Below are 14,568 nucleotides of genomic sequence, written 5' to 3'. Positions count from 1 at the left end.
TAATAGATAAATGTGTTCTCAGGTCTACACAGTTACTTTTTTTTTTTAACTTACTTTTTTAAAGGCAGTAGTAAAATGGGAGATTATCTAAATGTACATTTAAGTACTATTTCACCTAGCAGTAATAAATAGTACTTTTGTTTACTAAAGCACATAATGTGAGCAAAAATAAATGAAGTAATCTGGATTCTGTTTTACTCACGGAGCAGAAGTAAGATGATTATGTACACTCCGGCTTTCCTTAAAAAGCATTCTGCAAAAGTTAAAAAAACATGATCATTTTTGCGTAACAGATAATGATCGCCACTTTGTTTTAGTTACATGGTTTTCAACAGTCTATTACTTATTTATCAAATGAGAGTTATAATGGCACAGAGTAAATTCAATAATCTATTTTGTGGGGATTTTTATGGCACATTTATTTTTTTAAGTCTTTAACAGATCAACAGATGTTTTGTTGATTTTAGATGGAACACTTTAAAATGAGAGTTTGAGATAACCAAATTTATTAATTTTAACATTCTTACCTCCTTAAACTTTAAATTGGGCTACTCTTAATTTTTGAGATACCACTCTACATTGACTATTTTCAACAGAAGGTAAGGTTGGGGTGTCTTTTCCTATGTCTCAATTTTGTATTTGGTTCCTTATCTTCCTGATACCCCTGTGAAGTTCCCCTCCCAAAGTTCATAACCATCTTCTCCTCCTCCCATTTCTCTATTAGCGAATTCAGGTGCAAAAAGGAAAAAGTGGCTGGCAAAAAAATATCACTCTTTATATGAATCTCTGTATCTCCAGGTCCATGTGATTGTTTTGTCTTTTTAGTGCTTGAAGTTTTCAAAGCAGAGATCATCTGAGATGACTGTATAGAATGCTAACCACACTAGGTTCTTAGCAAAATGAATGTCGTGTGTGTATATATATGTATCTTTAATAATAGCAATAATAAGAAAGTAAAGTAAAATCTAGGATGTCATATTTCTTACCTTGCCTGCATCCAGCCCTTAGGCCACAATGGTTTCACCTCTGTCTCCATAAAGGATTTAAGATAATCCTCAGCGGACTGGCTTTTATTTGGCTCTAACTCATAGCATCCCAATTTGATCTCAACAAGGTTACATAACAAAGTTCTAAACAGATTAAAAATATATATTTATATATAAATCTTGACTGCAAAATTGTGGAAAATTAAGCTTGAAACAGATTTTTTTAAAAGCACATAAATCTGACAGCAATAATAAAGAATATTATCTCAAGAATTCAGAAGATGACATGAAGATAAATAATTTCCAATACACATCACTCATTGCACTACAGCCAAATCCCCAATATGAAACAATTTCCTTTGATACCTTTCATCTAGGCACCAAAGACTGAAAGGATAGTCCTGAGCCAAACCCTCTACTTGGAGTACTGAAATACTGGTAAAAAAGATGACTGATTATACAAGTATATGGAGTACTTCACCTTCTGAAACCAGTATGACTTACACTTAATTATTAGAAGATAAGCTTACAAAAAAATAGGATACAAAAATAAAAGTGAGAGCGCTCTAAGAATATCAGGACCAAATGAATCTTCCTTTGAATGAATTTTCCTACACACTAATCTTTGGTAGCTTCCAATCTACTCTTCTATTTACTGTATATTCTTTTTTTTTAGAAACCTTAGTTCTGCATTATCTATTTGGTTAAAAGTGAAGGCTTTGGTTAAATTTTACCTGATGGTGTCATTCCAGTGGAATTTCTTTCTTGGTCCTATGACACGTTTCCCTGGTTTCTCATCATCGTCTTCCTCGGATCCATTTTTTTCTCGTTCTTCATCTGTTTGCAACCTAAAAATGAAAAAGATTTATGAAGCAGAGTTTTAACCCAATAGTGCCAATGATATGCTCCAGAGACACTTGTTAAATTGCTTAATTTTATACATAATACTTTGAAATGTGTTATAAAATGGTTTGGTAAATGAGGTCTTCAAACTGTAACATAAGGCCATGAATACTTATCTTTCAGTTTAGGAAATATTTGTGCCCAACTTTAGCCAGTCAAATTGGTTGACATGTGAATATCTGACCAGTGCCAGCTCTTGCTCTGATCATACCCATACACTAAATCAAGAGACCTTTTGCTTTTGACACCAAAGCAATTGAATGGAAAGTGCTGTGTCACTTAGAAAATATTCAATTATACCATTTCAGTGGTGGTATATGTGGATTTCTACTTGGTGATGCAGTCTGTAAGACCAATCCTTAAGAGCTAAAGATATTTCTCAAATGCAAAGCTGGTGCAAATAAAAGAGGTACGTACTTGGCACACTTAGCTTGACTACGAGCTTGGCAGTCCTCCTGGTATTTAAATAGCTGTTCAGGCATGACGTTGCTAACAGCCAGTTTCAGTTTTTGCAGAGGCTCTCTTAAACGATCATCCTGACAAAAAAAATATACTAAGAGCTTTTTAAAACATATTTACAAAAATTAAAGCAGATCCTCAAAAGATACTGATTATAGATTTGAAATGTAAACATATTCTTTAAAAACATATTTAAATCCAAACATTTCTTCTACCACAATGACTTTTCATAATGCAACTGGATATAAAATTAGGATAACCAAACTTTCCAGGCAGCCAATGTGAATCCCACTTTTTACTTGTTACCCCAGCATAATTAATAGTGTTTTTTCTTAAAAATTTTTATTTGAGTTTAGTTGACACACAATGTATTCCTTTACATTCTTAAAAATGCCCGTTTGGCCAATACATTATAAGGACGCTTTAGGATTAAATAAAGAACAAAATCTACATTGTGCAGACCACTACTAGTTGATCCTCATTAGGATAGGGAACCAGTACCGCAAGAGGAGATACTGCTTTGCCAACAATGGAACACGCAATTTGGTTTGGGGGACTACCAACAGGATGTTGGCATCCTGTTCTTTCGTTTATTGTTACTAATTGTGACCTACACTGGCAAGCAAAAATGCATGCAAGGTCAAGGCCAAAAAGGAAGAAGAAACTCGAAGACTTACTAATTTCATGCATGCTAATTAGTAAGTATTATTATACATATGACAGTGTTTGCTATAAAAATTCCATTAAGAAATATGAACATTTAGTATCATGGTTCCTAGGTGATCACTTCTTTTTTTTTTTTAAGATTTTATTTATTTATTCATGAGAGACACAGAGAGAGGGGCAGAGACATAGGCAGAAAGAGAAGCAGGCTACCTACAGAGAGCCTGATGCAGGACTTGATCCCAGGACCCCAGGATCATGACCTGAGCCGAAGGCAGACACTCAACCACTGAGCCACCCAGGTATCCCCCAAGGTGATCATTTCTTAATTATGTAGCTGAGACTATCTGTCTGGGAACAACCCAAATATCCATCAACAGTAAAATGAATAAATTAATTTGAATATATTTATAGATTGTACAGCAAATGTACTCTAAAAATGAAGTTCACCACACGTAAAGACAAATAAATCTGAGGTACATAATGTTCAGTGTTAAAAAGCAAGCTGCATGGGGCAACTGGGTGGCTCAGTAGGTGTCTTCGGCTCGGGTGATGATCCCAGGGTCCTAAGATCAAGTCCTGTGTTGGGCTCCATGCTCAGCAAGGAGCCTATTTCTCCCTCTGCCCTTCCCCTCTGCTGGTGTGCATGCTCTCTCTCTCTCAAATAAATAAATAAATATATACATATACTTTTATTTTTATTAATTTTTTAAATATTTTGTTTATTTATTCATGAGAGACACAGAAAGAGAGAGGCAGAGACACAGGCAGAGGGAGAAGCAAGCTCGATGCAGGGAGCCTGATGTGGGACTCGATCCCAGGATTCCAGGATCACGCCCTGAGCTGAAGGAAGGTGCTTAACAGCTGAGCCACCCAGGTATCCCCATACATACATTTTTAAAAGTATGCTGCAGAAGAAAAGTATGGCGATAATATCACTCTATTTATTTGAAGCTCAAGAATATACAAAATCCAACAATATAGTATTCAGGGATTATAAATGTACATGATAAAACCATATAAAGAAAAGAAAGGATTAAGATAAATGCCTTCTACAACCAACAGGCATATTAAATAACTTCAAACATCAAATCTGAAATATTCCTTAGAAAATATAATATGCAAAAAGTTCTCCTACCTCTAGATCTTTTTTTATTGGACCATTTCTGTCATCTGAATGTATGGCAGTAAGCTCCAACTGTCAATGTCTGAAGGAGCCAGGCACAGACATAAAATCTGTGATCTCGAGTAAATTTCATGTATTTATTACTCTGCTTTAAACTGAGAAAAAACTCTGAATTTATTTACTATTATTATTATTATTTTAGAGAGTGTGTGTACAGGGAGGTGGAAAGGGGGAGAGAATCTCAAGCAGGCTCCATGCCTAGCATGGGGCCTGATGCAGGGCTCAATCTCACAACCCTGAGATCATGACCTGAGCCAAAAGCAAGAGGCAGACTCTTAATTGTTTTATTAACAGAAGTATAATACTTATAATAAAGAATTCTATGCCTGTCAGATCACATTACTAGTGGTCCAGGGCACCACATTCAATCCCTCGTTAGAGCCATGGGGGGCCTGGGACAGCCAAGTTGTCCTATGTGGCCAGAAAAATTTTGGTTGACCCAAGATAGTATAATCAGAACCCAAGAGCTTGGACCAAGTTGAGAGGGCTCAGTCAGTCTGTGTGTGTCGCTTTTCTGTAATATAAAACCGTGAGGATAATCTTATTTTCAGATCCACACAGAAAGATAAAAATGAGACATGGGGAGACAGGTAGAGAGAAACAAGAATTAATCCAAAGGATCAGTTCCTATCCCTTCCTGGGTGTATTTTTACTTCCATGAAATACTTTTATTAATAGAAAAAAGAAGTCCTTTTTCGTCTTAAACTGCATTTAAATTCTTTTCCATTACTTGCAGGTTATAAATATTTTAAAAATATGTAATCAAATAAATTATGGGAAGAGTAATCAGAACAGTGAAGGTACTAAAAACCATTTTACATAAAGTGAAAGAAGGGACATAATAGAAGCTTTCAAAAACATGAAAGCTCTGAAAGTGACAAATGATTAGTTTTCTGAGTGGACTCAAAGGTACAATTAGGACCAACAGGGTAGAAAGCATCTGGGTGGAAAGCTTTGTCTCAGTGCCTGGAAGAATTTTTTGGTATTACAATGAAATATGTTTCTGACCACTGGAAGCATTCAAAGTTGGACAATTACCAGGATTTGGTAATTTGGATTTGTCTCAGTGCCTGGAAGAATTTTTTGGTATTACAATGAAATATGTTTCTGACCGCTGGAAGCATTCAAAGTTGGACAATTACCAGGAGAATCTAGCAAAACATGAATGACTACACCAAAAAAATCTCTAAGGTTACATTTAACTCTGTGTTTCTTTCCATTGGTTTGTGCAAGATAGGTGTGAACATATCTGCATAGAATCGTTTTAGTAATAAAAAAACTGAGTTATAAATCTGTCAGATAGTTGTTGAGGGTAAAGTTGTGTCAGCTGTGGACCTAAAGTTAATTTACCAGCCCAAGAATCTATGCCTTAGAAAACATTCTCATCTAGATTTATCAATTGTTGAACAGTAAATTTTTCCAAGAGATCCAATGTGTCTTTAATAACTCCTATAGTTATTCAATACATACAGTAAGACTGAAAAGCAACTAATATGCAAAAGTCCCAAATAGAAACCAGTCTCTTTACAAGCTATAAGCCTCCAGATATGAATATTATTATTACTCCTCTTACCTGGACGTTGAGATGTAACTTCTTTAGACGTTTTACCAGTGTTTCTTTGTTGCATGGCACAAAAGCTTCAAGATGGGAGTAGACACCACTACGAATGACAGGGCCTAGTTCCTGTAGCTGTAATTCAATGCTGAACAAAAACAACAAATAAAAAGTATAGAATTTCTTTTAAGTGCCAACACAAGCAAGGAAGCAAAGGCTCACTAGAAGAGGGACTCTTCTCTCGTTTTATCATTCTATGATTTCCTAGACAGTATTTTTCAAGGAAAAAAATGTAGAGATAATTTATATAACCATAAATAAACTGGTGAATCATTTTTTTTTTAAAGGTTTTATTTATTCATGAGAGAGAGAGAGAGAGAGGCAGAGACGTAGGCAGAGGGAGAAGCAGTCTTCCCTCAAGGAGCCTGATGCGAAACTCGATCCCGGGACCCTGGGATCACGACCTGAGCCGAAGGCAGACACTCAACCGCTGAGCCACCCAGGTGTCCCTGTGAATAATTTCTGATGAAGAGGGGCAAAGTCTACATTTAAGCCTACATTTTTGGGTAAAGCACGGGAACCCTATTATTAACCAGAAGCTCATCTCCTCAGAGATATTTCACAGCCTCTCTCCCCCATTGCAATTGCTAAGGTAGAGAGTCACACAGTTTCAATGAATTTAGAATACTTTTTCCTTAGACATGTTGGAAAAAACTGCAGATCTGGAAAAGGTGAAGCCCTTCTGGCTACATATACAGACTGTTTCATCCATCCTTGTCTCCCTTATTGTGCCTGCATTGCACAAGCTAGATATTTAATAGTTTTTCCCATTTATTCCAATTTTTCAGTTGTTTCCATTTGTAAATTAGTTTTTTACACCAAAAATAAATAAACTGTTAAATAGGTATTTAGCTTAAGAGTCATTAAAAAAAAGTTTGAACAGCCGCCGTATTCTCAACCAGACAAGTTTACTAATAAATAATTGAGGTTTCTTCCAAGATGGGAACTGCTATTGTAGAACGATAGGAACAGATGTTAATTTGAAGGCCAAGACCAACCTGGGACTCTTGGCAAAAAACCATGTCTAAATCATCACATTCTATTCTAGAGAAGACGCAGAGATTTAACAAATACTTTTCACAATTTAAAGATGAATCCAAAGATTCAATTAACAGCTTTTGGGGAAGAAAAGAAATCCTCCCATATGAAATATATCCACCACTTATACACTGCGATTTCAGGAACAACAAAATGTGGAAAATTATGCTTTTAGCGCTGACAATAAAAATTCTTGGTATTAGAGAAGTCAAACACAATATATAAATGGAAAAAAGTTCAGAATCTATTAGAACCAGAATGTTAAATGCAGAGGATCATATGGGAAACAATCACTATTGTCATGAATTCTGTGTATAAACATTTGGCTAAATAACATTATATGTGGATCTTTATTAGAAGTCTAGTCTCTAGGTAGGAGACTTTCAAGGCTTGTCCCATTATTAAAAGTTAGTGGAGACTGAAAATAAAATATAAACTTCAAGTAGTAAGAGATTCCAAATAAAAATAGAGTGACTCAGTGACATACTTATAAAAATCAGTGGTTTCCAAAGAGGAGAGAAACTGAAAAACACAGAGAGCTGACTCCCTGCTCCTAAGCCATTACTAGGTAAAAATTAGAGAAGCATATTAACCCTAAAGGTTATGGATTGTATTGGTCTATCACAAATATATACAAATTCCTACCAGAGAACAGTGTATTTTGAGCACACATTTTTTTTTCTAAGAATTCCAATCTTCTAAGGCCTAAGAAGTACCTAAAACACCTGGCAATGAAAAGTTTAAATTTCAGTTATTTTCACATTTCAGAGAAATAAAGCTTCTCCTAAAGCAACAAACTTTCCCTGAGCCTGCCTCCTTATATCCGCCAGGTTCTTTTGCTTCCTTCAGTGAGGTCTAACCCTAAGCAGATATCCATGCATGAAAGTTACAATGGGTAGGTCTCAAACCTCTGATAATAAATTATGAACATGCGATCACTATAGGTTCTAAATGGATAAAAACATACTGGGATCATCCACTGATAATGCAATAGAGGACAAACACTGGGTTTTGTGAGTAAATGAGCTTGAAACCCACTATTATATTCTTATCTTTACAAGGCTCTTATTTGCCTCTGAAGAAGCCTCCAAGAAACTCAACATAGGAATCCATTAAATGAAACAATGGCCAACTTTATAAACAAGATTCTTCTGGCTCAGGAATACTTAGTCTTACCTGTATTTTCACACAGAATTCTAGAAATAGTCATTTCCCCACCGTTGATATATGACATATCTTCTTATCCCATCAACTTCCTCTGTTTAGTCTTTTTTTTTTTTTTTTTTAAAGTAAGTTCTACATAGACTCCATGTGGGGCTTGACCTGACAACCCAAGTCACAAGGTCTACCAAACGAGCCAACCAGGCATCTTTCTCCCTCTTTTTAAAAAACAGAATAGGGGCAGCCCGGGTGGCTCAGCGGTTTAGCACCACCTTTGGCCCAGGGCATGATCCTGGAGATCCAGGATTGAGTCCCACGTCAGGTTCCCTGCATGGAGCCTGCTTTTCCCTCTGCCTGTGTCTGCCTCTCTCTCTCTCTCTCTCTGTGTCTCATGAATAAATAAATAAAATCTTTTAAAAAATAAAAATAAAAAACAGAATATAGGGGCGCCTGGGTGGCTGAGTCAGTTAAGTGTCTGCCTTCAGCCCAGGTCTGATCTTGGGGTTCTGGGATCTAGCCGATGTCAGACTCCCTTCTCAGTGGGGAATCTGCTTCTCCCCTCCAATTCATGAGCTCACTCTCTCAAATAAATAAATACAATCTTTTTTAAAAGCCCTAGAATATATATTTCATTCAATCAGTTTGAAAATACTAGTCAAAAAAAAAAAAAAAAAGAGGAAGAAGAAGAAGAAGCTAAGTCCACATGAATTCAGGAATCTACTGAAGTTCCTGAATTTTTCCTCAAGTATTCCAGATATCTTACCACTACTGTTCACATAACAGAACCACTGAAAACTAGTAACTGAAGAAAGACTTAGGCAGCAATAACCAAAACACAAAATCCACAATATTTTTTACTTATAGCAAAAATTCAAAAGCCTGTTGATGTGTTAATTAATAATATACAAGAGAGATGTAGATCCCTCCTGTCCCTAAACAACTTTAGAGCATTTGTTGAACAGAACTCAGGTTGGAATGGGATCATAGGCAGAGTATCAAGACTTTGTTAGTAAATATATGCTTGAGGTAAAAGAGGAAATAGGGGAAGAGATAAAGCTGATATGTATTTGCTGATCCAAGTCAAATTCAATTAGGCAGAAAGAGAAAGGGACCCTATTCCAACAAACTCACCCCTCTTTCTACCAAGCATAAGGAAACAGTGGTTGAGGCAGAGCTGGTGTACCCGGATAACTTCATATGAATTTACTACCCAAAATAATCATGTACCATGTACCCTCAGAAGATCAACTCAGTCTAGAGAAATAAGGGATGTTTGTTTAGGAAAGGGAAACAGAGGCCACGGGCATAAAGAAGTGATTAAAATGGAAAAATTTAAACTCTGAATACTATGTCTTATAGAACTGGAGGCACACTCCGCGAAATAAAAAAATAGATGGATTCCAACACAACTGGAGGATTTAAGATAGACATAGGGAGGATTAAGGGAAGTCTGTTGGGGAGGTTCCTGGCTGGCTCAGTTGGAGCAGCATGCAACTCTTGATCTCAGGGTCTTGAGTCCAAGCTCTACATTGGGCATGGAGCCTTCTTTTAAATAAATAAGTAAATAAATAATTTTAAAGATAAAAACATTTTTAAAGGAGGGGAGGGACAATTGCCCAACTCAATCAGTAGAGCATGTGACTCTTGATTTCAGGGTCATGAGTTCGACCCCCATGCTGGGTGTTGAGATTACCTAAAAAAAGAGAGAGGGATGCTTGGGTGGCTCAGCAGTTGAGCGTCTGCCTTTGGCTCAGGGTGTGATCCCAGAGTCTGGGATTGAGTTCCGCATCAGGCTCCTTGCAGGGAGCCTTCTTCTCCCTATGCCTGTGTCTCTTATGAATAAGTAAAATCTTTAGAAAGAGAGAGAGAAAGAAAAGCCTGTGAGTAATCTGCTGATATTCTGCTTATCTGAGATGTTATGTCCCAAGGATGGTCCTTTGTTTCTCTCAGGAAAGAAAAAGTCAGTCCCTTTTATAGAAGAGTAAAATAAAAAAGCACTGTCTCAGTCACAGAAAAAGGACCTGATCCAGTAAGCTTAGGACTCTTGAGTGGAAAGAAAAAGAAGCCAGTCAGATTCCTGATTAGAGAATCTGGGACAGCTCTGATGAGTAATGGTTACACTGTTTATTGAATCTGGGGTGTAAAAGGAGCTGGCATAGGCAGGAAGCATTTGCCTTGCTTCCAGGCAGACAGAATCAATCTGAAAATCCCTGGCTAAAATAAAGAAGAACAGGAACAAGAAATTTCTCTGTCATCACACCAGTAGTGTACTAGGTTATGTGTTTCCGCAAGACACCAACAAGATTTTTTTAAGTACTCTGGAGAAAGATACTGCACTTAATTAAAACAGTTATCAAGGGGGAGGGGGAAAAACAAAAAAACAAAAAAAGAAAATAGTTATCAAAGCAAACCAATCCATCATCCCTTGTATCTTATGAGAAACTACCTCCAATGTATATCTACTCCAGCAACAACAAAAAAAACTTCTCAACCAGGACTCACACACAGTACTGGAAACACTGCTTATATATATATATATATGTATATACACACACATATACACACTACTGAACCACCACAGGCAGGCACATATTATGTTCGTGCCAGAGGAGTAAAATCTGCTTTTTCCAGAATTGCTTTTTATACCTAGTTCTGCTTGCAGCCAATTATACACTCCATTTCTACAACCAATGGTCAAAATTTACAAACCAAAAGGTTTATAAGGATAGCTTACTGGACCACAACCTTAGAACCTGCAGCTTCGTCAGTATCAAACTCCAGCTAAGAGTGAAAACTGTCACTATTTCTTTTCTTTAAAAGATTTTGCTTATTTATTCATGAGAGACACACAGAGAGAGGCAGAGACACAGGCAGAGGGAGAAGCAGGCTCCATGCAGAGAGTCCGATGTGGGACTTGATCCCCAGACTGGGATCACGCCGTGAGCCAAAGGCAGACCCTCAACTGCTGAGCCACAGAGCAATCCCAAAACTGTCACTAATTTAAATACAATCTGTGTCCTGTCTCAGTAGTCAGCCTCCCCTTCCACTCTTCCCTCTGTCTTCTCCACACGGCCCCTCTCTGCCTCACAATGAGGATTATATTAAACCATACTTTCCATTTGGCTATAAATGTTTGTATGAATTATAATTAACCTTGTTAGATACCAATGGAATTATTCTTCCCAAGTCTGAATGAAAATAGAAGGAAAATTATACCACATTTAATATGAACACTCAGAGCTGTTCCAGAAAGACACTTTCATATAAAGTGACAAAAAATACATTTAAATCTAAAATAACATTCAACCTGTAAAGTTGTAACTAACTATATTTTTAAATGAATTCTTAAAGTTTAAATAATCTTTTAATTAAAGAAGATAATTACTTACTCCAGAAGAATATTATTCATATCCTGTGTAAAGAATTTTTTCCTTCCTTCTTCATCAAAAAGTTTGGCAGCCTAGAGAAACATAAGATTGTTGATATCGCTTTCAATAAACACATTATTTGTTTCCATATCTATTTACTAAAGAATAAACTTCAGAAGGAGGGCTATTGTGATTTTTTTCACTTTGTATCTTCTGTACCCAGCTTAGTACCTGGCATGAGTAGGCAATTACACTGTTGAAACAAATTCAGCATATATACCACTATTTCATATTATATCTGTATTTAATTTTTCTTAATCTTCCTAAATTAACAAAATTATACATATAAGACTTTTTAGTGCTTTGGGTATCTTGTGTACTTTGACTATCCATAGGTTTATTAATTATTGCTGTGGTCTCCAAGATAATAGAAAGCAGATGTCTCACTTTCTGTTGAGTGTCTACAGAATATCTGTCTGATATTCTATATGTTATATTCATTACCATGTTTAATCCTTATAATAGCCAATGACACTGGCATGACAGCTCCCATTATACAAACAAGGAACCCAAATCTGTCAGATGTTACATAACATGCCCCCAATCACACTACTACTAAGTGGTGGATCCAGGACTCAGATCACAGGCTTTCTGACTTCAACTGTGCAACACTGCAACCCTGCACAAAGATACTGCAGCCTGTCTAGGTTCCATCTAGTTACTAACAACAAAGAAACAGGTGAAGTTATTATCAAGGGATAAGCAAAAATTAATGCAATGAGCTTAATTTCATCATTATGTGTGTCACTTCAACCAGGTGACCAGAAACCAAGTATACCAATACACTCTACCATAAGCAAAATCTACTGGGAAAAATCACAAACAATGTAGTTGAGGTCCATGAGATGTAAAATACCAAGAAGCCTGATCTAATAACCTGAGCAAGCCATATGCTGACTCTGTCAACCCACCAAGTTATTTGATCATTTTACAGGCAATAAATAAAATTTCTAAGCCATGCCTCGGTATTTCATAGAAAGAATGAAAACTGGGTATATGTAGGGGGCAGAAATATATGAAAGTTGTAAGGAAAACTAAACTTCAAGAAGGAGAATCAAAAAAAGTCAAGAGGTTAAATAGTGGGAGAATATTACAAAGTAAGAAAAGAACCACAAGAAGCAACTCCTTATCATACATACATAAGCATTTGAGCCAAAGATGAGTTCTCACCTCCTAAAGAAAAAATACCATCTCATATATCAAAGAAAATATAGAGAAGTCATAGATACCAGTAACTGAAATCAAACGTCTTACTGATGATTTCCTACTAAGGAGTTAGGGAGCAGCTGTATTAACTCTGGTAGGACTACTACAGAGAAGGAGAGAATAGTTTTGTTTTGTTTTTTTAAGATTTTATTATTTATTTATTCATAGAGATGCAGAGAGACAGAGAGAGAGAGGCAGAGACACAGGCAGAGGGAGAAGCAGGCTCCATGCAGAGAGCCTGACGTGGGATTTGATCCAGGTCACCAGATCACACCCTGGGCTGCAGGCAGTGCTAAACCACTGCGCCACCGGGGCTGCCCGAGAATAGTTTTTAGTATATAAAATATGACAAAACTTTTACAAGATTGTAACACACTTACTACTAACCAATTCGGTTTATGAAGTGAAAATGGCATAAACACAGCAGACGGGGAGTGCCTGAATGCCTGCCTTTAAGTCCTGACTTTGAGTCATGGCTCAGCCCTTTAAAAATTATGTGGCCTTGGGCAAATCATTTAACTTTTGAACTTTAGTTTCCTCATCTATTAAATAGAAGAATACTACCTGGGCAGCCTAGGTGGCTCAGCATTTTAGTGCCACCTTCAGCCAAGGGCGTGATCCCGGAGTCCCGGGATTGAGTCCCACGTCAGGTTCCCTGCATGGAGCCTGCTTCTCCCTCTGCCTGTGTCTCTGCCTCTCTCTCTCTCTCTCTCTCTCACTCTCTGTGTGTCTCTCATGAATAAATAAATAAGATCTTAAAAAAAGAAGAAGAAGAAGAAGAAAGAAGAAAGAAGGAAGAAGGAAGAAGGAAGAAGAAGAATACTATCTACCTCAATTGATTGTTGGAGGATTAGACTATACAGTATGTAAAGTACACTAACCCCAATCAGGGTGCCGTCTCCTGAATGGTAAATGCTATATGAAACACAACAGCACTGCACTCAATACAGAGTACAGATTTCTGCTAAATAAACAAGAGCTATATTATTAATAATATCTTTAAAAATGTGGATCAGGGGGATCCCTGGGTGGCGCAGCGGTTTGGCGCCTGCCTTTGGCCCGGGGCGTGATCCTGGAGACCCGGGATCGAATCCCACGTCAGGCTCCCTGCATGGAGCCTGCTTCTCCCTCTGCCTGTGTCTCTGCCTCTCTGTCTCTCTCTGTGTGACTATCATGAATAAATAAATAAAATCTTTAAAAAAAAAATAAATAAAAATGTGGATCAGGATCCCTGGGTGGCGCAGCGGTTTAGCGCCTGCCTTTGGCCCAGGGCGCGATCCTGGAGACCCGGGATCGAATCCCACATCAGGCTCCCGGTGCATGGAGCCTGCTTCTCCCTCTGCCTGTGTCTCTGCCTCTCTCTCTCTCTCTCTGTCTCTCAGTCTTTCATGAATAAATAAATAAATAAAATCTTTAAAAAAAAATGTGGATCATATCACTAACACTTTTTAAAACCTAGAATAAAATAAAGGTTTTTAGGGAACCTGGGATAGTAACATGGGATAGTAAAAAGCACGTATTTTGGAGTCAAGTGAACCCTTGTGGCTAAACTCTGGCTCTACCACTTACTAGCTGCATGGACCTGACCAAGCTATTTAACCTACCCCAGGTTTCTTAAACCATAAAAAGAACTAGTACCTATATTTCCTACACAAAATAGCTGAGAATATTAAATTAAAAATCTATTTATTACTGAAACTATAGATTGAATACTTTTCGAAAAATAAGCACAGAAAATATCAAAACAATGAAAATGAAAGAGAAGAGTAATGAAACAGGAGAAAAAAATGACTAAGATTATATAATTTTAACAATTGTAAAAAGATAAAATCATCTGTTAAAAGATTCAGATTAGATCAATTAGGAAATAATATGCTGTTAAGAGAAAGTGCTACAATAAAGAAAATCAAAGAAGTTGAAGAT

General features: G+C 37.0%; 1 protein-coding gene across 5 annotated transcripts in view; it reads right to left on the bottom strand.

Annotated features, from left to right (window-relative positions):
- The window catches only part of UBN2 (ubinuclein 2), an 87,296-nt gene that overhangs the window by 41,007 nt on the left and 31,721 nt on the right, over window positions 1-14,568 (bottom strand). For 4 of the 5 annotated variants that reach the window (XM_077850101.1, XM_077850100.1, XM_077850096.1 and 1 more), the window contains exons 7-12: window positions 11,401-11,471; window positions 5,771-5,900; window positions 2,307-2,425; window positions 1,721-1,834; window positions 987-1,130; window positions 203-253 (exon numbers count right to left, since the gene is read on the bottom strand). In XM_077850101.1, the coding sequence (XP_077706227.1) occupies window positions 203-253; window positions 987-1,130; window positions 1,721-1,834; window positions 2,307-2,425; window positions 5,771-5,900; window positions 11,401-11,471 (629 nt within the window). The remainder of the gene's footprint in view (window positions 1-202; window positions 254-986; window positions 1,131-1,720; window positions 1,835-2,306; window positions 2,426-5,770; window positions 5,901-11,400; window positions 11,472-14,568) is intronic. The other variant, XM_077850098.1, reaches the window with a different exon arrangement.

This window comes from Canis aureus, chromosome 15 (assembly GCF_053574225.1).
Source record: "Canis aureus isolate CA01 chromosome 15, VMU_Caureus_v.1.0, whole genome shotgun sequence".
In the NCBI taxonomy this organism is placed as follows: Eukaryota; Metazoa; Chordata; class Mammalia; order Carnivora; family Canidae; genus Canis; species Canis aureus.
The sequence above is the reverse complement of the archived record's forward strand: the minus strand, read 5'-3'. Positions and strand labels throughout refer to the sequence as shown.